General features: G+C 36.9%; 1 protein-coding gene across 5 annotated transcripts in view; it reads left to right on the forward strand.

The window, feature by feature from the left end:
• Positions 1–27514, forward strand: part of Macrod2 (mono-ADP ribosylhydrolase 2) — a 1954610-nt gene that overhangs the window by 1917680 nt on the left and 9416 nt on the right. For all 5 annotated transcript variants that reach the window (XM_048811891.1, XM_048811888.1, XM_048811890.1 and 2 more), the window contains 2 exons: positions 11756–11833; positions 19860–19927. In XM_048811891.1, coding sequence (XP_048667848.1) covers positions 11756–11833; positions 19860–19927 — 146 coding nt within the window. The remainder of the gene's footprint in view (positions 1–11755; positions 11834–19859; positions 19928–27514) is intronic.

Consider the following 27514-nt stretch of genomic DNA (forward strand, 5'->3'; position numbering starts at 1 on the left):
GACAAAGAAAGACAACATGAACACTGGTTCATAAGATTATAATCTAAAACAGAGAGGAAGGCCTTGGCAAACATAATTCCTCACAGGTAACTGAATTCTCTTTAGCGAAAGCCTTCTAAGAACAATTTGTTATGTGCTTAGTGAATGTGGCCCAAATAGTCTTTCAGAGGTAGGTGTGTGTGTGTGTGTGTGTGTGTATGTGTGTGTGTATGTATGTGTGTGTGTGTACGTTTAAGTGTTTGCTCTGGTGGTGCAAACACCAGAAGTCATACAAATGGTTAAATTCAAAGAAATTGAAAGATTAAGATCCCAGTATCTGTGATGGGGCTTTGTGATGAGAAGCTGAGTGAACAGCGGGCTTCAGTTTAATACCAGGTGTGTTTGAAAATGTCTCCTAGTAGGAAAAATTCTATCATTTTTCTTTGAAGCTGAAAGAATTGGTGTTGAGGGGCTGTGACCAAAGATGGAATTAGCTTTAGCAGAACTGAACACACTTACTTCCAGTTCAGGGCCCCCGGACAGCCTTCCTCTCGTGCTTCTCTGAACCTGCATGTTATTGCACAGATGCAGTTTTCTTTCTGGGAATAGATTTGTAGTGCCTTGATCGTGGATTAGGTAATGTGCTAGGTTTTATTAAATGTTTGTAACAAATTATGCTGTTTAGGAAAGATATAATACAAAAAAAAGGGCAAAAATCGAATGGAAACAAGAGCATAATTAAAAAGCATAATTAAAAATGCTTGCTGTGTAACTTTAATTAGTTGCTTAACATATCTCTACCTCACTTTCCCCATCTATAAAATGGGCATCAAACCTATCACAGAGAATTGTGGTGGGGATTAAATGAGGTAATATGTAAAGAATACTTCAGTGTTTGGCATGTAGTAAGATCAATAAGTGTTTACTGCTCATATAATTGCAATAATAATAATTAGTATTATGGTATAATAATACCAAATGCTATCACACACAAGAGGTAATATCACAAACATTAAAGTATATATGCTCCTTGACACTGCAATCCCTCTTTTGCATAATTATCTAAAATAAATAATTATGTTTGATTCAAAAAAAAAAAAAAAGGAACAGAATTAAATTATCTCTGATTGAAGAGCTTTAGCTGTAATCATTCAGGGTCTCAACCCAAGCAGCAGAGGTGCCTTCTGCCATAAGTGTGTATATAGTTTCTGAGAATTTAGTTTTGGTTATTTTTATCAGTAAATTCTTCCCTTATGAAAGAGTTCATGTAAAGAACCATTGAAAAGACCAAAGTTGCCCCCTGTGTGTCTCCTTATATAGATAAAGCCCTATTAGGGTAAAAGAATCAAGAGACTACTCTTGTTTAAAAAAAAAAAAATCTCTATTCCCCAGGACCCTGCTGTGCATAGATTTTGCTGGTTGCAGTAAAGAAACAAAAGCCACAAAGGGTGTGTGATGGTGTGGGGGGGAGGGGGGAAGTTTTAAAGACACCCAATTTGTATTATTCCTGCTGTAAAGATCCTGATCTGAGAGGAGCTCTGGCAGCCCCCAGCAGAGAAGGGCCTCCTTATAGTCCTCATTCCTGCCAAGCCCTGGGGATGGGGGATGCATAATGAGGCTGAGTGAGAATCGGATGCTTAATTGGGGCCTGGAAAAGGGAAAGAAAAAAAACCCATGTGTGGGAGGTGATCAGAATCCAGCTCAGGGAAGCCCAATGTGACAATACCTGGGAGGGCTTCAGGGGTCATGACCACTTACAGAGAGGCCAACACTACTTTTATACTTCCAGGGAGGGAGGACAACATAGTATGGAGGACAAGGAGGGGTACAAGGGCCCAGGCCCAAGGGGATCTGGTTGAAGATGTTAAGAACTGAGTTCTCCAGATACTTTATAAGCAGGAGGTCTTTCTACTTATCTAAATGGTTGGCATGGGTGTAAAACAGTTGAAAATGTCTTCTAGCTCGAACTTTATCCTCCACCGCCTAAGGTTTTTTCATCTCCCACAGAAAAGAGGGCTCACTCTGCTTTGTGCCTCTACAGCTCACAGCACACCCCTCCACCCCCCAGTCAGTTGGTTGATGACTTCCTGTCTGGGCTAGCTGGTGAACTCCAGGAGGGCAGCGGTGTGCCTCACACATTTTGTGTCTCAACACATGATAGGCTCTGAAATATCTGGTGGACTTTTTATTCTTTTCTCCCTCAATATTGGGTTTCTCTGTAGAAAAGAATCGACTGCCATTCTGACAAAAACTCAAGCATTTTCCAGCCATTCTAAAAAGGGACCAGAGGAAAGCATGTCGTCTGATTAAAGAATTTATTCATATTGGGGTCTCGTGCCCACCCCCCACTGCCATCCTGCCTTTCATCTTCTAAAGGGAGCTTTGGGTTTTGATTAGGATAGAATATTCCCAATTGATAGATGAAGAGGTGTGCTGCCATGGAAAGGGTCTTTTGTAGAAACACACAGACTTTCCACAAGTATGTCAGCTTCATCATTCATTACCTGATAGGGCAAAGGGAGTCACAGAAGTCTACAATATTTGTCCAAATGACAGAGGTACAGTGGTCAAGTAGCAGCTTTAGAACTGGGACTTTTGGATACAAAATGGCCGAATAACAAATGTTTTAAAATTTCATTGTACTTTTGTCCCAAAGACCATAGACTAAGTGTAAATGAAGTGTATCAGTTTGCTTGGGTTACCATGATTAATACTATAGATTGACTAGCTTAAACAACAAGAATTGGTTTCTCAGTTCTGGAGGTTGGAAATCCAAGAACAAAGTGCTAGTTGATTTGCTTTCTGCTAGGGGACTACTCTGTGTTTCATAGGCAGTTTGCTTTCTCACTTGGTCCTGAGAGAGAGAGAGAGAGAGAGAGAGAGAGAGAGAGAGAGAGAATATGCCCTGTTAGGGTTCCATCCATATGGTCCCATTTAACTTCATTTTCATAACGGCCCTAAGTACCATAACATTAGGGGTTGGGACTTCAATATATGAATGTGGGGACAGGGAAAAAACATTCAATCTATAAAATCCATTCAAAAAATACTCTTGACATGGGTGGCTGAGGCAGGATCACAAGTTCAAGGCTAGTCTTAGCAATTTAGCAAGACCTGTTAAGAAGGGCTAGGGAAGTAGCTCAGTGATAGAATACCCCTGGTTTAATCTCCAGTTTTATTTTGTTTGGTTTGGTTTGGTGGGGCGGGGGATGGGGGGCGAGGATATTCTTGAAACCAACTGCTGGCAAAGGCCAGGTACGTGTGACATCCGTAGCAATAACCAGAATCAAGAATGCACAATTGATACTGGGCTTAAGGTGGTGTCACATTTCAAAACCTCACTCGCCTCCAAAAATAACAACATGAAGACAGAGAGGCAAAAAGAAAACATCAACGAAAAGTACAGTTATCAAACAAAAGAAAGGGCTGGTAACCAGCAAAGGAAAGGAACTTTCCAGAAATGAAAAAGGAATGAACCTCGTATTGTCCCAACCCGTTTCCTATCTTTGCAGGCTCAGAAATAATCCTGAATAAGTTACCACTTACTTCTTCAACTAGTAGAGGAGCAGCCCAGGGGAATTTCCACAAGAGCATAAATTCAGCCATGAACACCTTTTATTCCTCCTTTCCCCAGAGAGACAGGAAAACCTGGCTCTAATTCTCCATTTCAGTATCTCCTACTGGGAAGAAAATGGAAAAGGAGAGGCAGACCAATAACAAATGCCTAGAACTAATTGTCTTTAACAAAAACTTCAAATACACACACACACAACCAGAAATTTCATCAAAAAGAAAATAAGAGAAAATACGTAAAGCAAGACCTTAGTGTGAGCATGAAGCAGAGGGAAGAGGTGCCACCCCAGACCCCTCCTTCCATGAAGGAACTTCTCCCATAACGCCTTCCCCCTGGAGTCTGCAGAGTTGGTCGATTTTCAGTTTGAAAAGATGAAAGAAAAAAGCAAAAGAGAATAGAAAATTTCCCAGACTAAGTCTTTCTCTTGAAAAGTTCGAGTCTTATATTGAATTGGAAAAAAAAAAAAAAAATTCAAACCCGCAAAGAGCTCCCCTGCAAGATGACAGGCAGTAGTGCAAAGTGGGGTGAACCTGGGTGATTGTGAGATATGTTCCACACTTGAGAAATTCAACACAGATCACATAAGTAGATGCTTGGGCTGCTTTAATTCTCCCCAAGAAAACTTCCAAAAGAAAATGCTTCCTGTAGGCAGCTCCAGGAGGACCACAGATACTGGTCAGAAGTAGGATGTACATGCCATGCTCATCACCCAAAAAAACCCAAAAACACACATTTAAGCCATAACAGAGAGAATGCAGGAAGGAAGCAAATAAATAAGCATGTAAAAGACAAAAATGAAAGAAAACATAACCCAAGAAAAAAGGTTAAAATTTGCTGAATTGATGATCTAATGGGCCAACCATTTTCCAAATGTCATACAGAAATCTCACCCCAAAACACAACTCTGATAAGTTAATAAATTGTCCAGTTATGTTGGCATCCCATTTTAAAAACCTGAAATATTTAATACTGATTTAATCTTAAAGAAAAATCTTAAAGAAAGTACAGACAAATGACAATCCAGGAGAAAATATTTGTAACATATTGCACAAAGAAATTTAATTTTCTTAATGTATGAATACTTAAAAGTTAATAAGGAAACAAAATAAACAACTGAAAAGAAAAATTAGTAAAACCAAAAACAGAGAACCAGAGAAAGAGGAAAGTAAAGTAACCTCACTCATATTGTAATACTAATCAGAACTGGAAGAACTTATCCATTTTTCTCCCTGGAATGTTTGAGGATATTTAATGCTAGGAGACTATGGAGAAAACATTTTCATGCCCTGCTAATTGGGTCCCAGATTGCTCTCACTTTTTCAGAAGGCAATTTTGCAACATCTATGAAATCTAAAGATGTACATATATTAGATCCAGAAATCCATAAAGAGTTTATCTTAGGGAAATGTTCACAAAATTTTGCCAAGATTTAAGCACAAGAATATTCACTGCAGCCATTTGTAAAATAAACAGTATAGAAACATCTACCAATCCTGTCTACCAATACTGGTCTGGTCAAAGAAAAGTATAGTATATCCATATCTATGCAATAAGATAGTAATATATATTATTGTGGAATGATCACTGATATACATTAAATATATATTGTAAATATGCATTAAAATTATTAAAATATAGTAATCTATGTACTAATATTAATACTTAAAATAATGAAGTGTGTATACATTACATTTATGAAAAGGCCACACTGCAGAAAATATAACATGATCAGTGTTTTATGTAAATGAAGAGATGAGAGGAACCCACTGGAAAAGATTAGATTGTGTGCACTGTTTTTTTCTGGAAGGCTTATAGGAAAAAAAAATGTAACATGAAGAGAGTTGTCCAGGGTCACTTTTCATTAGCATTTTTCTGAGAAGTTTAAAGTTATGTATAAGTGTTTTGTTTCTTAACATCACTAGTCTTATTTAAGGATTATGCTTCATGATTTTTTCTATCTTTATTTGTATTTAGAAATAAATGCATGCCTTTAAAAAATTGATCCATATTGCATTAAATTATAATTCATTTAAGTTAATTAAATCTTCATAAAACATGAAGATCTCCATAATAACGAATCAAAATCTGGCAAAGAAATGAAGAGGGAAGAGAGGAAGAGAGAGGAGCAAGGCAGGGGAAGGGAAAGAATAAGGATGCAGGATGGATGGGAAAAGAAGGAGAGGAAGAATCTAGACACCCTACAATGAAAAGGTAAAAATCAGAAGAGACCTTTGAAATGCGGGATGGTGGATTAAAAGCATCCAATTTATTCTGAGTGACTATGGTTAAAGAATTTAAATGTTCACTTTTAATGAAAAACAATACATTTTGGCACTTACAGCCCATTTCTAATAAAAAATGTAAAGACTGAAAGAAAAATAGACATATTAAAAATTTATATCTGAAATGTGATTTTTTTTAATGGAAGACCAATTTACCTTTAGTAAATTGAGAGGGGTCTTTTTTCAAAGCCAGAATAAACAAGTGCAACATTATAACTTTAATATTTACCTGTTTCTCACACAGAATGTAAGAAAGCTAAGAAATACTGAAAAGCAATGTTTTCTGGGATTCCGTATAGTTTAAGAATGACTTTTTTCAAGATAATTTTAAATAGTGTTGGTGACTTGATTATCAGATCAGTTTATATCATTATAACATACTGTAGCAGAGAAATTCAAACCCTCTCTAAGTCCTGTGTTCACATTGACACTCTGTCCTTCCTCATTAAATTGGTTGTTGATCTTTTCACTTAGCTGCCCTTGGATTCTAGACCTAGATAGTGAACTTGGCATATATTGTAAAAGGTCTATTTGAGCTCATCTTCCCTAACAACCAGTAGATTAAAAAGGACTAAAGTCTCTTAAATTGTAAATTGGCATCTATGCATGTGGAATAACAGCATTCTTCCGTTTGAGCTTGAGAGTTAAATGTATGTGACAAATGTCCTAAGCTCTTCCATTGTGTACCATTAAAAGTCAATGAGGTTTGGACTGTTTATGGAGCTGTGTACATTAATTAATTCAATTTCTCAAAGCTTCAGACCAAATCAGTTATTGATTAGTAGATGATTTTAGGTAATAAGAGATTAGCACATTTATTATGTATTTACAAAACAAGCATAAATCATGCTTGTAATTTCATAGCTATAAGAAACGATGTTAGGACTGAGCCCATTAAACATACATTCAGTGGGTTTGTTAGCTACGTTTCATTGGCCAAAGCAAATTTCATGGCCAAACCCAACACCAAGGGACAGTGGAATAGACTTCGCTGAGGGTTGCAGATTGGAAGTGAAACTTCCTGAATAATAATACTAATTACAGTAATTTTGAAATCTGAACACAGGCCCTGAGCACCACACCCATCATTTCACCAGTACAACTGCATTCTGAGAAATAATTATTTGCAATTCTATTTGATGTATGAAGTTTACCATCAATACAAATCTCAGAACATCTTAAAGGATCCTTTGATATCTTTCCGTGCTTACATATTTTAAAATCTGGCTACCTGCATTTTGTATATATCTTGGCATCTTGTGTAAAGACCTGCTTCATTTATTGCAATGTCACTGACCTACTAAAGGTTGTTATAATCAAAGGTTTGAGAAATAATTGAAAATGGTATCAAATGTTCCAAGCTCAATTTTAGCATCTTTTATCTCCTGCTAGGAACCCTGAAATTGTTTGTGTTCCAAGCAGCAGCAATCAAAATGGGGGAAGGGTCAGGCTGTCCAGGCACTTTTTGTTTTGATCAGATTCTGTTGTCCATGCCAAATGGACTCATTTCTCTGGGGCACTCAGTTGCATAGCCCAGCAGGAGAGTAGCCGTTAGGGTAATACCAGTTCCACATGCATGTCAGAAAAACAAATGTCTCTCATTCTCCCTTTTTTCAAATACACAACCACACTTGTGCACATATACATATGGCTATGCAAATTTACACGGCATGCCAATGCACATATTCGTGGCACATGTACACATATTGTACACGTAAGATATAAAATTAAAAAATACCTACCAGACAAACCTTGAGTTGAAAGTGGATCTAATAGACACTGCTTCACTCTGCTTCAGGAATGCAGTAGTAGATAGAGCTACAACTTTGATTTCTGCTCTTCTCTTTGTTTTGGATCTCATACTTGTCACTGCATCTCATGTTAATTATATTTCATCACAGTGCAAAACCTTAGACTTCTCACACATTCCATTGTAAAATAATGAGGTTAAAAGGACAGGCATAGGACAAGCATTTTAAGAATTTAATGTTTTCTGATTTGCCTTTTGAATTTTTTTTCTCTGTTTCTCCTAACTTTTCCCCTCCTCTTCACCTTTAAAAGTGTTTATCATTCTTCCTTTTCACTGAGTATCGTGTAATAAACTGGCATCCTGCCTATTTGATAGAAAGTTCTCCATGCTGCCAAAGGGCTTTCCCCATTGATTGAAGGATTTCCTGAGTCAATTAGCCACAGATTCCTCTTGATCCCATCAAAAACAAGGACCCTAAGAAGAAAGTCAAGGAAGCCATATTTAAGTAGAATTAGTCTTATTAATTTTCCTTCCATAGTAATCATTTCTTATAAAAAGTAACAATGTTTTAATTCTGATGGCATCCTATAGAAGTAAGGAGTCAAAAAATCTATAGTTATTTTACTAGTTAAAAAAAAAAGTGAAGGCTTTAACATGCTCTGAGATTTGGTAGAAGTCATTTTAAAAAATCCAGTGAAAAACCAAAATATCCTCTTTAGAAATATGCCTGTATATTCAAGTGTATCTTGCTCATTTTCAATTGGGTACTCTCTTTTTATGTTATATTTATTTTTTTTTTTAGGTATTCTGTGAAAGAGGCCATTGCACTTTCTTATGTTGCGTTTTGATGAATTTAAGATTGCTAATTTTAATGTTTTACAGGTTGCTAGAGTTTTCCTTAATGGTTAGTGTTTTGTTTGTCCTGAAAAGAAATGTTTGTCTAATGATGTACAGATCTTTATCTATGTTACATTTACAATCAGTTCTTAAGTCTACCTGGAATTTATTTTTGAGTAGTGGAAACTATTCTTTCAGTGTAAATCTACTGATAAGTTTTCTTTTTTCCTGAAGTATTTTTTTCTTTATTTCAAATTCAAATTTGATGAGTTTTTTGTTTGTTTGTTTTTGGTGGGGGGAAGGTATAGAGTTTTAATTTCTTTTAGTACTTAAAATATTCCATTGTATTATCTCTGAATTCCATTATTTTTGTTGCAAACTTATCTACAAGCCTTATGTTGCTATTTTAAAATTAATGATTATTTTCCCTAGATAATTTGAGTTTCACCTTTGGTTTTCAACAATCTTTATGATGATTTGCCCAAACGAGGTTTGTTTTGTGTTAATTTTACTTAGTGTTATAACACCCTTGAAATAGTGGTCTGATATTACATCATCCATTAATTTTGTCATTATCTCTTAAAATACTGCATTTGACCCATTACACAAAGGATAAATCCTATTTCTTATATCTGTTTTTTACCTGTATTTTAGGCTTTGCATTATTTTTCAGTTTCCTAATCCCCTCTTCAACTGTGTCTACCTACTATCAAATCCCCCTATTAAATGATATTTTTTTCAGTTCTAGAATTTTCTTCTGACATGAATAGGGCCCAGTTCTCTGATAAACTTCTTTGCTATTAAATTTTTTCAATTTGGCATCCAATTTCTTATACACATTAATCTTATTTTAGTTGTGTCTAAAAATCTGAATGTCTGATATGTGTCTATATGTTGTCTTTTTATTCTCAATTTTCAGTGATTTGTTCTTGTACTTCTGGAATGCCAGGTATTTTTTTATTGATGCAGGACATTTTGTTTGAAAAACCATAGGCATAACTTGAGGCTTGAAGTTTTTGTTTTGTTTTGTTTTCTTACTTACCAGAGTACCTCTTTGTTGGTGGGCCCTGGTCTTTAATTTTTGCCTCCCCTAAACCTCAAAAACATTTGGAAGCTGTCTTCAGTTTGTTGACATAGGTAGAATGTCAGCTACCCTTTGCACCTCTTTGAGTTTGTTCTGTATTTATGGCTCTCTGTTGCCTTAAAAGAATTGTTTTTAATAATCTGTCCAGCATTTCTAGCTTTTCATGGTAAGAGGGTTATTCTGAAACATGACAGTCAACCTTAAGCAGAAATCTTTCTCACTGTAATTCTAATTTGCATTTCATTCACTGTTAGCAAAGGGAATCATCTTTTCACATGTTTACAAGCCATTATTAGTTCTTTTATGAATTGCCTATCAAGCCTCTTACACATTTTCCTATTAGTTTGTTTCTATTTTTAGAAGCTCATATTGTTGCTATTATTAACCCCTTGCCTCTGATAAAACACAAATATTAATATTTAATTTGTAACTTAAAAAATATTCCTTGTGGTATTTTTGCATCCAAAACCTTATTATGGCCGGGCTCGGTGGTGCTTGCCTGTAAACCCAGTGGCTTGGGAGGCTGGGACAGGAGGATCTCAAGTTCAAAGCCAGCCTCAGCAAAAAAGCAAGGTGCTAAACAACTCAATCAATGAGACCCTGTCTCTAAATAAAATACAAAAAGGGCTGGGGATGTGGCTCAATGGTCGAGTGCCCCTGAGTTCAAATCCCTGGTACCTCCCCACCCCTACAAAAAAAAAAAAACTTATTACATTTATGAAATAAAATATTCCCATTTTTCCCTTATTACTTCTATGTTTTGAGTCAGATATAGCACAGCCTATATCTATCAGTATATTCTGTAATTGTGTGTAAAAGGGTGTGTTGATGCCAATTCTAGAATTGGCAGTGTAAGGAAGGATATGACATAGTGTTAACAAGTTCAGCTGGAAGTTTTAAGTTTTGTTTTCCCTTTCCCAACCTCATCCTCAGGGACTAAATGGAAAGAACTCATGGACAGCTATTTTCCTGTAATCCTTCAAGGGCTTTAGGAGTTATATTCTCTTTCTCATATTATCATTTTCTTGATTTATGTAATCTCATATCGTTGATGTTACTCTGTTCTATGTCTCTCAATACCTACATGTTTACTTCACAATTTCCTTTACACTCAATGTAAAAGTCTATTGGGGCATCTCCACTTAAATCATCTTTGACTTTAGACCTCAAATCTAAAATTATTTTCTTTGTCTTTTCCCACTGTGCAGCTATTTTGTCTTCAAGTTCTGACCTCCCTACCATCCATCCACCTGGGCTAGGAGCCAGTCAAACCTCTTGACTGTGAGCTCCAGTTACTCATTACCAAGAGCACACATTTTCCATAATGAAAAGATTGAAAAGGTTATAAACTGGATCTTTCCCATCCTTGCATCATTCTCACCAGCAGGCACACCACATTTAACATCATCTCTGCTCTTGTATTCACATAATGAAAATGAATTTAACCTTCTGTTTAAAAGAAGTATGAAAATAATGTAAAGTGACTATTTTTCTAGGGTTTTACTTCTATCTGTATTTGCCAATATCCTTATTCTTTAAGTTAGGAAAACATAATAGATATTGTTAACTAAAAAGTAAGAGATGATTGTCCTTTTGAATATATGGAAAAATTCTCCTAATATTAAAACACATCCTGTCACTTCTAAGAACGGCTATTGCGTCTGGCACAGTAAATGGATGGCATACTTTTGAAGTTGATAGAGAATGACCAGAACTTCTGACTGGATACTCCACAATCCACAATGGCAACAGCTAAGGTCTCCTAGGGAGGCAATAAGTCATTCATTTGTTGGAACAATAACAACAACAATGAAAATCCTTCAGTGTCAGGAGAATGAATTCTTCAGTTTTCAGGCATGCCTAAGGCAAAAGAGGCTTTTGTTTTGTTTTGTTTTGTTTTTCTTTCTAATCAAAGGTTAAATGATGCACACATAGAGAGTATCCTAAATTTAAATGGAACATTGTGCTAATTAAACCACATTTTTTTCCTTTTACCTGATTTCTGATTTAATAAATTGTGTGTATGTATGTTTGCGATTTTCTCACAAATTAAAAAGAACTTGGAAGATGGCTTTAAAGTATTCTAGCAACTCAACCCACTATTTCCTCCTTTAACCTTCTCTGCAAAAGAAGTTGAATCCCAGGAGTATTTTTAAATTTAAGAGGGCAATGGAGGGTGACAGAACAATTGGCAGTCAGGCTGTTATAGTTCTCTATTAATCAGGGACTATCTTATTCCCCTCTTTCAGTTCAAGGCGCGGACATACCTATAGAGTCTGTGAAAAGTCAAGGCTCCAGTGACACAGAAAACACTACAGGTCCTGATGGTAAGTTTCTGAGCTTTCTGAGCTCAGATTATACATGTGGTATGTTTTCTGTGTGATCTGGGATTAAGGGAGCTCTCTGTTCTATGAATCAACATATTCAATGAGAACAAAGTAAATTTCAAAAGCCATATATTTCTAGAAAATAATAAAAAATAATGGCAGCCCTTTTTTCTTTTTACCACTAACTGTTTTAAACAGCACATGACTTGGTTTAAACATACCTTGCAATACTGAGGCCACCAGTGGGTAAAGCCACGGCTGGACCTGGTCCTTCATGGAAACATCACTCACTTCTGTAAAAGGTGCTTGCTTTGTAGTTACCCAGGCCTCACTTGGCATCCAGATGAGCCCTTGAGCTTATCCAGATGAGCTCTTGGACCATCCCTGTTAAACTCACTATATCACAACAGATTCCTTTGCCAAAAACACAGTGACTCTTTAAGGGCACCTTAAAAATTTACAAAAACCATCCTTTATTTGCATGTAATTTTGAAGGCATCTGTGTTGATCCGTATTTTGTCACTGCGACAAACACCTGAGATGAGCAACCTCGAGGAGGAGAGATTTATTTTGGTCATGGTTTCAGAGGTTTTAGTCCTTGGCTGGCTGGTTCCATTGCTTTGGGCCCGAGGTGAGGAAGAGCATCCTGGCAGAAACGCATCATGAAGGAATGCTGTTCAGCTCATGGCAGCTGGAAAACAAAGTGAAAGGAAGAGATCTGTACAAAATATAGTCCCTAAGGGGCATGCCCCTAATAGCCTACTTCCTCCAACAGTGCCCCATCTCCCTGTAGTTTCCGCCACCTCCCAGTAGTCCATTCAGCTATGGATGGATTACTCCACTGATGAGAATAACCTTCATGATTCAATCGCTTTCCAAAAAGTTCACCTCTAAACTTTGCTATGTTGGGGACCAATGCATGTGTCACTGGGGGGACACTTCATATCCAAACCACAATCACATCTAAAGATTCTGAGCCCAGATACACCCCTACAGCCCACCATTCCACTCTCAACTCCTCTGAGATAACTTTTTTAGATTCCACATGAGTGAGATCATGTGGAACTTGTCTTTCTGTTCCTGGCTTATTTCACTTTAATGTAATGGTCTCCATTTTATACACGGTGTCACAAATGACAGGGTTTCATTCTTTTTTATGGCTGAGTAGTATCCTGTTGTGTACACATATTGCATTTTCATCAGATGATGGACACTTCTATTTCTTAGCTATTGTAAATAGTGTTGTAATGAACATGAAAGTACAGAGGTCTCTTTTTTAAAAAATTTTTTGGTCATTATAGATGGACAGAATGCCTTTGTTTATTTTTATGTGGTGCTGAGGATTGAATCCAGTGCCTCATATCAGCTAGGCAAACACTCTGTCACTAAGCTATAGCCCCAGCCCAAAGATGTCTCTTTAACATACAAATTTCATTTCCTTTGAATATATGCCCAGTAGTGGGATTGCTGGATTATCTGGAAGTTCTATCTTAAAATATTTTAGGAACTTCCATACTGGTTTTCATAATGGCTATACTAATTTATATTCCTACCAACATTGTGCAGGGGTTTCCTCTTCTCCACATCCTCTCCAGAATTTGTTATCCTTTAGATAACATCTATTCTTACTAGGGTGAGGTGATATCTCATTGTGGTTTTTATTTGCATTTTCCTGATTATTAACGATATTGAACATTTTTCATATATCTGTTGGCCATGTGTGTCTTCTTTTGAGAAATGTCCATTTATACCTAGTTCCCATTTCTCATCAGTTTTGTTTTGCTGTTGAGTTTCTGGAGTTCCTTCTATATTGTAGATATCAATCCTTTGTCAGATCTATACTTTGTAAATATTTTTGCCTATCTGCAGGCTGTCTCTACACTGTTACATTTTCAAATGATTTGTGTAGCTAGTAATAGGTATGATTTTCTTCTTCTGCATGTGGATATCCAGTTTCCCCAGCACCATTTATTAAAAAGACGATCCTTTTGTGCAATGCATTTCTTAGCACATTTATCAAAAATCAGTTGTCTGTGCGTATGTGGATACCTTACTTCTGGGCTCTCTAGTCTATTTCATTGTTCTGCAAGTCTGTTTTTATGCCCAAACCACGCTATTTTGATTTACAACTGTGTTGTGGTGTGTTTTTAAATAGGGTACTATAGTACCTTCTACTTCGTTCCTTTTGCTCAGGATAGATTTAGTTATTTGGGGACTTTAGTGTCTCCATATAATTGTTTATCATTCTGTGAAGAACATCGTTGATATTTTGACAAGTGATTAAATTGAATCTTAAAACCACTTGGGGTAGTATGGACATTTTAACAATATTGTTTCTTCTAACCCATGAATACAGAATGTCTTTCTGCTTTTTGGTATCCTCTTCAATTACTTTCATCAATATTTTTAGATTTTTTTTCATTGTATATATCTTTCACCTATTTGGTTAAATTTGTTCCTAGGTATTTTATTTCTATAGCTATTATAAATGGGATTGCTTTCTATCTCAGATTATTTGCTGCTGGTGAACAGCAATACTACTAATTTTTATATGTTGATTTTTATATCCTGAAACGTTGCTTAGTTACTTCTAGCAGCTTTGGGGTATGTGTTTGGAGTTTTATGTTTTATTTAATCATGTCATCTGCAAACAGTGACAATTTCATGGCTTTTCCAATTTGGATACCCTTCATTTCTTCCTCTTGCTTGACTGCTCTGGCTTCCAGAATTATGTTGAATGAAAGTGATGGAAGTGAATATTCTCGTCTTGTTCCAGATTTTACATAGAAAGCTTTCAGCATTTCCCCATTCAAGATAATGTTAGCCATTGGCTTAATATAAATGGTCATTATTTTGTTGAGGTATATTCCTTGCCTATATAATTTGTTCAGCATTTTTAGAACAAAAGAATTTTGAATTTTATCCAATGTCTTTCCTGCATCTATTGAAATTATACTTTTTGTACTTCTTTTGACATGGTGTATTACATTTTTTGATATGCACATATTGGACCTCTTTCCCTCTCAATCCCACTTGATGGGGATAAAAAATCTCTTTAATGTGCTACTGCTTTCAGTTTGCTAGATTTTGTTGAGGATTTAACATCTATGTTTTTCAAGGATATTAACCTGTGGGTTTTTTTTTCTTCTTCTTATATTATTGTTGTTGTATCTTCATCTGTTTTGGCATTAGGGTAATGCTGGTCTCGTAGAATGTGTTTAAAAGAATTACTTCCTAACTTAAAGAGAAATGGTATTAGTTCTTCTTTAAATGTTTTGTAGAATTGAGTAGTGAAGCCATCTGGTCCTGGCTTTTCTGGATAGGAGCCCTGGTTTTTTTTTTTTGTTTTGTTTTGTTTTTTTAATTAGTGATTCAATCTTTACTTATTATTGGTTCTGTCACATTTTTCCATGATCAAATTTGGCATATATTTCATCATTTCTAATGCTCTTTTTTATTTTTCTGGTATTACGTATAATGTCTACCTATAAAGTCTTGAGTTTATGAGTCTTTTTCTTTTCTTAGTCTAGCTGATAATTTGTCTATTTTGTTGCTCTTCAAAGAATCAGCTCTTGATTTTGGTCTCCATTTATTTCTACTCTGATCATTATTTCTTTCTACTAATATTGAGTTTGTTTCACTTATCTTGAGGGATGAGAAAATAAGAACAAATGGCTATTTGAGAAATTTCTACTTTTTTTGACACCATTGACTGATCTAATGTTTCCTCTTAGTACTGCTTTTGCTGAGTCCCACAGGTTTGGGTATTTTGTGTCTCCATTTTCATTTAAGAAATTTAAAAATTTCCTTCCTGATTTCCTTGATCCACTGGTTGAAAGTTATTTGATTTCCATGTATTATTTTTTTTAATTTCAGTCACTCAATATGATGAGAACTTGTTTTGTGGCCTATCATATCTGTCTTGGAGAATGTTCCATGTGCTGTTGAGAAAAAAACGTATATTTGGCAGCCCTTGGACAGAACGTTCTGTAGATATCTGTTAGGGCCGTTTGTCCTAGGGTGTGATTTAACTGTTGATTTTCAGTCTAGATGATCTGTCCATCACTGGAAGGGGTGTTAAGAGCATCCACATATTATTACGTAATACAATGACGTATATAAGGAAAATGTAATATTGAATTTTGAACAAATTTTCTACTCTTTTGGCATTCTCAAGTCTTTCTTGAACCCCCAGTATTTGCTCTTTCAATAACCCTTTTTTTCTCCTCCCACTGTATTTTCAAATAGCCTGTCTTCAAACTTTCTTCTATCCTATTTTTAATTTTTATAGTTCATGAATTTTTAAAAAAGTGCTTACATCTCTTTAAACTGTTGGAGTAGTGAGATGTTCTCTTCAAGTCCATCGAGTTTCCTTAAAACAGCTGTTTTTAACTTCTAAGAGATCTCCCATACTGCTTACTACCTGGTTTGTTTCTGACACCTTATTTTGAGTATTAAGTGAGGTCACAGTTTCCTGAAAAGTTCTTGATTCTTGTTGGCATGAGACATCATCTAGGCATTAAAGGATTGGGTATTTATTATGTTCTTCCTAATCTCAGTTTGTGCTCATATCTTCTCAAGTTCTGATCAGGATGGTTTGTTTCTATCAGATATTTTTCTGAGCCTGTAGTTGCCAGCTCACCCAGTTTCAGATTTGATGGGAGTTTTCTATTCATGTGTTGTCACTGTTTCAGGACTAGAGAGTAATCCAAGCCCAGGTTTGCCCCAAATACACTGTTGGTATACTTTAAAGAAACAAACTAGAATATCTAGAAAGAGTGATGTATCCTCACAAGGCTTTACCAGCCAAAGTAATCTCAGATGCCTTCTTCATAGTTGCCAACCTGTGGTGGGGCACTACATGATTCAGCCCAACTCTGGGAAGTATCACCATGGATGGACCAGCCCCCAGCCCCTCTATCACACCTGTGGCCACCAAGCTGTGTCATACCCTGAGGATATAGTCTGCCAAGACCAGCATAACACTGGGGGAGGTTCAAGGCCCACACTATGTGCTGCCTATCACATAGTGACCCAAGATTGTGTAAATAGAAGTCTGATAGACTGGAGCTATATGTCTTCCCTTGGCACTAGAGCTATTTCAGAGGCTGGGTATACTGGCACACTTGTAGATTTCACCACCACAGTCCAGCACTAAGTCCCAGGGCAACATCTTATCCTTACTAACTGGTACCACCCCAGAAAATGCCATTTTGCATCTCCCTTTGCTGTGCAAGGCTGCATAGCAATGGTGAATTCAGTGCTTTGGCTACCTGGCTGATGCTAAGCTGAGCTGTGCTTGATTCTGTTTCAAGGACATGCAGAGTCTCAGGTACATTAGGGTAGGGTCCACATCACACCTGGCAGTAATGCAGTTCAAAATGAGCCCATCCTTTTGAAGTGTAGGTCTCTACCTGGTGCCATGGAAGTATGAGAGCTCTGTAAGCACTGGCTTGGTCATAGCTGTATTGCCCAAGATTGGGGGATGGATGGTAGGGACAGTCTCTTGGTTACCAATGCAGGTGCTAAATCTGGGTTGCACCTGAGTCTCCCACCTTCAAGGACCTGGGGAGTCTAATAGGGAGTCCTTTACCTATCCCAGAATTGTGCTGGCCTTGACAGGTTATATGCTCAGGGTGTGACAAAATGCTTAGGTTTGGGGAAGGGTACCACAGGCAACTCTTCTTGCCTTTTTCATTGTATTTAAGTAAAAGCAGCCACTGTGGTCTCATCTCTCATCTGATTTCCTTAGTTCCTGTGAAGGCAGTTTAGTGTTTGAATGAATATCCATCCTGAAGGATTTTACTCAGTTACCATCTTGCTTTGAGGTGTTTTGTTTTATTTTTAAGCTAAAGAAAAGTAAATTACTTTGTCATTCAGCCACCACTGGCTGAATTTTTCCCAAAGTAGTTTTAAATAAAATTTCTTATTGCCGGTGTCTCCCACATAGTCCTACCTTAATTATAAGCTCTTCTATACAAACTGATATCTTTTACTTATTTGAGCATGAAATGCTTTTTTATAGTGTTGTGGTTTAAAGTATCCCCCAAAACATTCCCATGTTAGGAATATGATATCCAATGTAGCCATGTTCCAAAGTGAAAAGATTATAACCTCATTATAATTAAATGGATTAAGCCATTTAATGGATTAATAACTTGGATGGTCTGAGTGGGTGGTCATTATAGGCAGTAGAGTGTGGCTGGAGGAAGTAGGTCACTGAGGGTGTACCGTGGAGACTATATTTTGATCCTGGCTCCTTGTGCATGCTCTGCTTCCTGCCTCCCTTGAGTGGAGCAGCTGTCCTCTGTCATGCCTTACCTTGGGCCCAGAGCAATGGAGTTGGCCAACCATGCATGAGCCTAAAATAAACATTTCCTCCTCAAACTCATTCTTGTTAGCTTTTCATTGTTGTCACCAAAATACCTACATGCATAGTAACATTAAAAGTGTCCACTGGGAGAGAGAACAGCAAACAAATGCTCCCTTTTATTTTTATCCTGTACTTTGCCACACTGTGGTGGGTAGACTTCCAGTGACCTTGTCTACCAGGCTGAACAGTGCAGGAATGATTTTCTTTACACCGACAAAGTTGCCACACCTGATCAGTTTACACATGGAAATAAGCTTACACATTGTTAGAAACCCAGGACAGTTTGCAGATGATAACTTGGGAGAGTTGAATGAGAGACCCTAGATGTTCTTTCAAGCATCTTTGGAGTGTGAAGCCGGTATCTGACATTATTTTATTCAAGTTTTCATGTCTGAGAAAAAGATTTATGTTGTTGATTTTGTACAAATAAATCACCACCTAAATGAGAAACAAATGGAATTTACTTATTCAGAGATTATTATAGTGAGGGTGTCAGTCATTATCACTTGTGTTTGGAGGTAGTTGGTATGGGGAATCTGGAAACTGTTACCTAAAGTGGGGCATCTTAGGTTTTTAATTCAGAGGTCTTTCCCTGGTTGGTTCCAAGTTGAAAGCAGGTACAGAAAATATGGAAGCTGATGATCACTGACCAAGTCCAGTGCATTCTGAGCCAATTACCAGAGATTGTGGTTTGGTTGCCCAGATAGGTTGCTATTGAGGTTTTAAGTAGAGTTCTACTGCTAGATTATCTGGCCACTGTCCAGTCTCAGCTTACAGAATATGCTTGGATGCTGTAACAATATCAATCTCATTAAACCTGCTGACCCTTGGAAAGTTTGAGTGACTGCTTTTAGCTACAGGAGAAAGGCAATAATTACACACTCTATTTTTATGCAAATGCTTACATAGAATACACAGTCAAATGAAAGCATACTTTTCCAGAGCTGTGTGATCTGGTTAGATTTTTTTTTTCCATAGTGTTTGCTGCTGCATCCATTGGCAAGCTTGCAGGGTCTGTTTTGAATTCTGAAATTGAAAATGTGGCAAACCAAACAGGTCTATTGACAGTGCCATTTTGAAGGGAACTGCTTAATTTTCTGCATCTTAGTGATCTGTTTTGCTTTGTTTTCTCTTTATTTTCTTAGATATCTATTAAGGCCTTTGAATTTATTTCTATAAGGATGGTAATATATACCCAAATTGTCAAACCAAAATCTAGTATGAAATGATAGCTCAGCTTCTACAGTTTAGTGAAGAACTATAGTGAATGCCCTTCCCTGCCCATGAGAATATACAAGGATGGATTCAAACACTCGAATAAATAGAAACAAACTGAAAAAATGTATAAGACAAAAAAAAAATCAGTAATGTTATACTAGCTTTCTGTTGCCATGACAAAATACTTGAGAGAATAAACTCACAGGTTTATTTTGGCAAATGGTTTCAGTCTGAGGTTTGCTGGTTCCATTGCTTTGTGCCTGAGATAAGGTAAAATGGTAACCAGGAAGCTGAGCAAGTGTCCGGGGAAAAAACATGCCCCCAATGACTTGCTTCTTCTAACTAGGCCCTACCACTAGATCCAAACCATAACTGTGTTTAAGAGATTTGAGCTTAATAAATATTTGACTTTTTTGTTTTCCTTTCTGGTTACAGTTGAAATGAACAGTCAGGTTGACAATGTAAATGACCCAACAGAGAGTCAGCAAGAAGATTACCAATAGGTAAGATGCCCCTGTGGTGGGATTTTTCAATTCGTTAACCAGGCAAAAGGAATTGTATGCCAATGACATATGGATTTCCCTCAGTTTTGCAAAGTCCCCTCACTTGACTTGGACTAAACTTTTAAAATATTTAAATTCCACTGTGTAAGGTGAATAAAAACTTATTATAATTCCCTAGAAACTTGCCATCTTTAGGGGAAAAGATAATTCACAGCATACTTAAAATCATGAAAAAAAAAATCTTATTCTTTGACAAAATGAGAAAAACATTTTCTTCCATCTTATCCCCTGGCCTCCTTGGAGTAATCAAATTATTTCAGCAATCCTAAGCTGTTTCCAAAGCATTGCTTTTTTAGAAGCTGTCTGCTAAGTTGTTTGGTATCTTTTTTGTTGTTGTTTTAGTTGTCAATGGATCTTTCTTTATTTATGTTCAGTGCAGAGAATCGAACCCTGTGCTTCACACATGCCAGGCAAGCGCTCTACCACTGAGCTACCACCCCAGCCCAATGTCTTTACCCTGCGGAATGTATAAAGACCTAGGAGTTTGTGTGGGCAGAAGCAAGCCTGCTGTAGGTCCTGGCTACCTGGGGACACAGGCGTGCACTCAAAGGCTTGTCCGGTTGAATAGGCCTAAGGGAACTCTCTAGGGAAACAAGAAGTCTAGACAAAACCAAGTTGAAGTGTTTTTGCAGACAAACATTCTAAGTCTCAACAGACACTGAGGTATATCTAGAATGATGAATGATCTATTACCCTTTTCCACATCTTGAGAGGGCTGTTGAGGAGAATTAAAATAAAGCAGTCTCACTCTGTAACTTCTCCAATTCCTAGCTTAAAATATTTAACTATTTGAATTATGGGTCATTGAGACACAAATCTTGTTGATACAGCCCGCTATACTCTCCCACACTGCACCAGACTTACGCTCCAGTATCATGGTAGAATACATAAAATTCAAGAATTATCTGTCCTCCCCAGAACTGTCTTGAATTTCAAACAAAATTAAATATAAAGGCATTGGTATGATGCATGAGTAACATAGGACTACTAAAAATACACAAACATGTTCTATTAACATTTCTTGTCTAGTTCATGTATTTTAAATATCCCGTTAAACTACAGAAATAATACAGCTGAGAAGTCTCCATTAAAAACTAATGAAAGTGAGACTAAATCTGAGCAATTTACATGCACACTTCTCAGTGCTTCTTGACCTTTCACCCTTTTGTTGCCAACTAACAACTTATAAGGGATAAATCTAGATCTTATAATGTTCCTGTGTGATCAATATCCAGATAAAGTACCAGGATATATCTATTTTCCTTAATGTGAAAATGATATTTTCCTTTATCATAAACATGAACCCATGCACTAACCCAAATGAATAAGTTGTCAAAACAAAGTCTTAAATGAGTTTAAGGATGTTGAAATCCAGGAAATAGAAGAGACTTACATAAAGGTCACTTGGGTGATGAACAGAAGTTTAAATACTCTCTATTCAAAATTCTTTCATACTGTATTACCCCCTAGTGACTTTCTGAACATAGTTGTCATAGTGGTAGGATTTTTTTCCCTTACCTTTTCTTCATGACTTCATATATTGTCTACAGTAAGCATGATTTTGCTTCTATATATGCAGACACATAGCTCAACAGCATTGTTTGTTTGTTTGTTTGTTTGTTTTTAAGATTCATAGGCCACCAGAGAAGATGTTGGTTCCTGATAGAGATGACTAACCTAAGACCTCCAATTCCTAGCTTTAAAAGTTGCTGTTTTACCTGCTTTCATATGCTGAGTCACTGTTGTAACACTGGTTTTCTGAGCTCAGTGCTTGCTTCCACTTTGCCAGTATCAGATAAAATTTTTAATCCCAGTTGTCTAGTAAAGTTGATTCTGGATCTGGGGTTTCTGCAGAGTCAATGAACCACAGATCAAAAATATTCTTAAAAAAATAATATCTGAAAAAAAATGACTTAATAAGGGAATTCTTTTAAAAGACTAATAAATTAATTTTGTTATTCTAATATTATAATAATAATAATAATAATAATAATAATATCTGTACTTAACATGTAGACTCCTTTTGTCATTATTCCCTAAACAGGGCAGTGTAATAGTTATTCACATAGTTTCTACTGCATTAGCTATCAAAAAAATCTAGAGATGATTTAAAATATACAAGACAAATGTACATATAGAGACTGTACCATTTTATTTGAGGGACTTTGAATATCCACAGATTTGGGTATCCTTAAGGGTATCCACAACCAATCCATCCTGGATACTGAGGGACCACTGTACAAATAAATGTCTTTTTCACTCCCTCCACAACTCTTTTCAGCTTGGTACACTTTGTACTATCTATGCCCTTTTGGTCACAATCTAGGAGAAGGAAAAAAAAATGCCCTTAAGAGTAGATATTGTTTACTTGGATCAAACATCTGTTAATGTATTTAGAACATGCATTTTATTCTATTGTTCCCAAGAATGCAGTTTGGGACCTTGCACATGGTTGTCACACATTGAGCCTTACCAGATTTAACTTGATTTGCACTGAAACTATTGGAAACCAGGGACTGCAGATATAAAATTTACAATCACAGCACCAACTGTTAAAGGATATGGAGCAACTGGAACTCTCCTACATGGCTAATGGAAATGTAAAATGATGCAGTCGTGTGTTAGCTTTCCAAAGCTATGACAGAACATCTGAGAAAATCAGCTCAAAAGAACAAAGGTTAGTTTGCCTTACAGTTTCTGTCCATGGTCAACTGGATCCACTACTTTTGGACCTGTACAGAGGCAGAATATCAATATTGGCCTCAAGAGTGTGGTAGTAAAGCTGCTCACCTTGTGGTATCTCAGAAGCAATAGTAGAGAAAGGTGCCAGGCTCCCAATATCCTTCAAAGGTACATCCCCAGTGATCTAACTTCCATCAATTAGAACCTTCCCTACAAGTTTCACCAGCTCCCAACAGCACCATTGGCTGGAGACCAAGCCTTTAAAACAGACTTTAGTAACTGATGTGATTCTGCAATCTGTGTATGGGGTGAAGGTGGGAGTTCATAACCCACTTGAATCAAAGTGTGGAATATGATATGTCAAGAAATTTGTAATGTTTTGAACAACCCACAATAAAAAATTAAAAAAAATAAATAAAAAATAAAAAAAAAAAATAAAACAGACTTTAGTGGACATTTAAGATCCAGGACAGGGGCTGGGGTTGTGGCTCAGCGGTAGAGCACTCGCCTAGCACATGCAGGGTGGTGGGTTCAATCCTCAGCACCACATAAAAATAAAATAAGGGTATTGTGTCCAACTACAACTAAAAAAAAAAAAAACCCTCAGAATATTAAAAAAAAAAAAAGATCTAGGACATAACATTATGTTCCCAGCCCCTAAAATTTTACTGTTCCAACACTGCTCAAAAAGTCCAAGTCCAAATGCTCCTCTGAGACTCGGGGAAAACTCTCAGCTCTGAACCTCTGTAAATGTCAAAAGAACAATTGTAAGATGCAGTGGCGGGCACAAGGTAAACATTCCAAGATATAGGGACACAGAAATAATAAGGACCAAAACAAAACCCAGCAATGCCAACGTAAAATCTTGCTGGTGAAATGTGAACCCCCACAGATTTGGGTTGACATGCTGGCTGTAGCCTCTTTCTTTCTTTTTCTTTTCTTTTTTTTAATATATTTTTAAGTTATAGATGGACACGATACCTTTATTTTATTTATTTTTATGTGGTGCTGAGGATCAAACCCCGTGCCTCACACATGCTAGGCAAGTGCTCTACCACTGAGCCACAGGCCCAGCCCCAGTAGCCTCTTTCTTAAACTGGCTTGGCTCCCTGCCTGCAGCTTCCCTCAAGATGTTTTATGTTCTGAGATCTCCACAGTGGCTTCACCTCCACACATTACCCATCAGGGACTGCTCACAGGGATTCCAATCTTTCCACACTCCAGTCTTCAAAGGTTTTCCTTTGAAATCTCAGTGGGAGTCACCATAACCCTATAACTTTCACATTCTGTATGCCTATAAAATCATCACTCTATATATGGTGCCAAGGTCGGCCACCTGCATGAGCTGAACTAGGACCCTCATGAACCACAGATGCAGTGGCATCTGAGTGCCTTGATGGCTGAACACAGGGAAGTGAATCCTGGGTAAATAATTCCCTAGGCAGCCCTGTGCAAGCAGGACGCCCTTCTCAAATGAAAGGTTTATACTTGTACACTTTTGAGCATGCCATAGGTGGGGTGTTACTCACTCCTGAGATGCCCCCAAGAAAGCTTTCCTATTGTTTCAGTGCAAGAACATGACTTTTTTTGTTTTTTTAATTGTGCTAATCTCTTTGAAGTTTCCAAGGAAGGTACTCTTTTTAAACAGACTCCTTTTCTAGCCAAACACCAAGTATTTTAAATCTTTCCCCTCTGCTTGTTATTCCTGATTATCACGCAAACATGGATAAAAGAAGCCAGCAATACCCAGGCTTGAATGCTGTGCTATTTTGAAATCTCCTCTACCAGATAAATCAGTCCATCTCATTTAAACTAAGCTTCAAAGTCTCAGGGCATGGATAAAATGCAGACAACTTGTTTGCCAGAGTACTGCAGAAGTAGCCTCTCAAACTCCTTCTGACATGAACAGATCAACACAGCCTTTACTGTCCACATTTCTATCAGCATTCTGGCCTTCTGGGCCGCTACCAGAATTGCCTATTAAAGCTCCATTTACAGAATTCTAGGCTTTCTCTAATCTTCATCTCCAAATTTTTCCAAATTCCTTCTGCAAACCAATTCCAAAGGTTTCTGAACCACATTGTCTGGTATGGTCATGGCACTGACACCCCCTTGTTGGTACCAGTCAGCTTTCCGTCCCTGTGATAAAACACCTGAGAAAATCAATTCAAAGAAATTTTGGGATTTTTCAGTCCATGGGTGGCTAGATTCATTGTTTTGCAGGTTGCAGAGACAGAAAATATCACGGTGAGGAATACTTGGTGAAGCAAAACTGCTTATCATGTAGTGACTGGAAAGCATATAATGGAAAAAAGCAGGTCTGGTTCCTATATCACCTGCAAGGGTGTACCCCAAATGACATTTTTTCTACTAGGCTCCAACTCTTAAAGGTTTCAACGCTGCCAATAGCACCATCATCAGCTGGGGACCAAGCCTTGAACACAGGAGACTTCTGGGGGACACTTAAGATTCAAACCATAATAAAGCACTTCAGGAAACTGATGATTTCTTACAATATCATATACATTAGATATGTATTAGATAAGGTAGATTCTTATGACCAAAAAAAAATTTATTTGAAATATTTGAAGCAAATAACATATCAATAAAAGGCTTCAACAAAAATATTCTTTAGTAGAGAATTTCAAGATGACTTGAATGTGGTACCCAGCACTCATCTCCTTCTCCACAAAGAAACATAAAAGTTACAAGGATACAGCTGCATTTTGAGGTGAATGGCTATGGAAGAACACCTAAAATCAGCGACAGAGACTAGCACCTTGTAAGATTCAGAGACCTGTGATACCAGCACAAGAAGAGGAACAAAAGGCCCTGGTATTTTTCTGCCCTAGGTCTGCAGGCAGAGAGTTCTCCCTCTGCAGGGCTAAGCTTGAAAGAGTATCAGAAAACTATTAGCAGAGATGCTAGCAATCCTACCTATTGGAAAGTTTCACAATCCTTACAGCTTACTTAAATAAGTAACCTAGAATCTGTACAGCCTTTTTTTATTTTGGAAAAGGATTGTACATCATCTCCCAGCACTCAGGATATAACCAGGAGCTACTGTCAAAGTGCAAGAGAAAAAAATTAAAATCTTCAAGAGAGAAGTGCCAAATAACATTTAAGAGTCCCCAATAGATTAACAGCAGATTTCTCAGGACAAATGCCAGGAATGGAATGATGTAATCCAAGTCCTGATAGAAAATAACTACCAACCAATATTGTGGTGGGTAGCAAGGTTATCTTCAGAAATGAAGGCAAAACAAAGACCTTCCAAGACAGACAAAAACGGAGGGAATTCATAACCACTAGACCTTACAAAAGATATGTACATGTGTACAATATTCAGAATTGAAATAACTGGGATCATGAGAACTTGTGAAAATATAAAGAGTAGATACACACACAAAAATAAAAGATAATCAAACATTGTCAATATACTAAACCACAAAGTTAAGAGGAAGAATAAAAAATATCTAAAGCCAATGGTAGAAAATCAGCAAAATGACAAACATAAGTCTACACCTATTAATTATGCCCGTGAATATAAATAGACTAAATTCTCCAATAAAATGATGTAGACCATTTGAAAGGATTACAGAAAATAACATGTTGTCTACAAAAAAAACTTAGTTCATCTGTAAAACACAAAGTGGAAAAATGTAAATTGATATTCCAAACAATCTGAATCCTAAAGCAAGTAGAAATAACTATACTTATATCTGACAAAATAGATTAAGACAAAAACTAAGAAGAGACAAAGAAGGTCACTATATGATGATCAAGGGATCAATTCATCCAGAAGATACAAGTGTTAGCTGAGCGTGGTGGCACAGGCCTGTAATCCAAGCAGCTTGGGAGGCTGAGGCAGGAGGATTGCAAGTTCAAAACTAGCCTCAGCAAAAGTGAGGGGCTAAGCAACTAAGTGAGACCCTGTCTCTAAATAAAATACAAAATAGGGCTGGGGACGGGGCTCAGTGATTGAGTGTCCCTGAGTTCAATTCCTGGTACCTCTCCCTGTCCAAAAAAAGAAAAAGAAAAACAAACAAACAAAAACAGAAGATACAAGTGTTAATATGAATGCACCTAATGTCACATCAATTTTTTTAAAACAAATGCTGATAGTTTTAGAGATAGGGTGCAATACAATAATAGGGGGGATTTCAATACCCATGCTCCTAAATGTAAAGATCATCTAGAGAAAAATATCAACAAAGAAATATCAGAGTTAAGCTATACCATAGTCCAGAGGGACTTACCAGATATTTACAGAAACTTCTATCAAATAGCAGGAGAATGCAGTCTTTTCAATAGTGTATGGAATTTTCCGCAGAATAGACCATTTATTAGACCACAAAATTCATAAGAATTGAAATCATATCACGAATCTTTCCTAACCCCAATGGAACAAAACTAGAAGCAAACAAGAGATTCTACAAATACATTGGGACTGAACAACACACTTTCGAATAAACAGTGGGTCATTGAGAAAGAGAGAAGGGAACTTTAAAAATGTTATGAAATCAAAGGAAACACACTGTGCTAAAACCTGTGGAATGCAACAAAAACAGTACTAAGAGGAAAGTTTATAGCCAGGAGTGCCTTCCTTTAAAAAAAAAAAAAACAACAACAACAAAAACAGTTCAAAGAAACAACCTCATAATGCATCTCAAGGACTTTGAAAGGCAAGAGCAAACAAGCCCAATATTAGTAGAAAGAAAAAAAGATCAAAGTAGAAATAAAGATTTATTTTTTATTTTATTTTTTAGCACCAGGGATTAAACCCAGGGGCACTTAACCACTGAGACACACTCCCAGCTCTTTTTTTTTTTTTTTTTTTTTAGT

This window comes from Marmota marmota, unplaced genomic scaffold, assembly GCF_001458135.2.
Source record: "Marmota marmota marmota unplaced genomic scaffold, marMar, whole genome shotgun sequence".
NCBI lineage: Eukaryota > Metazoa > Chordata > Mammalia > Rodentia > Sciuridae > Marmota > Marmota marmota.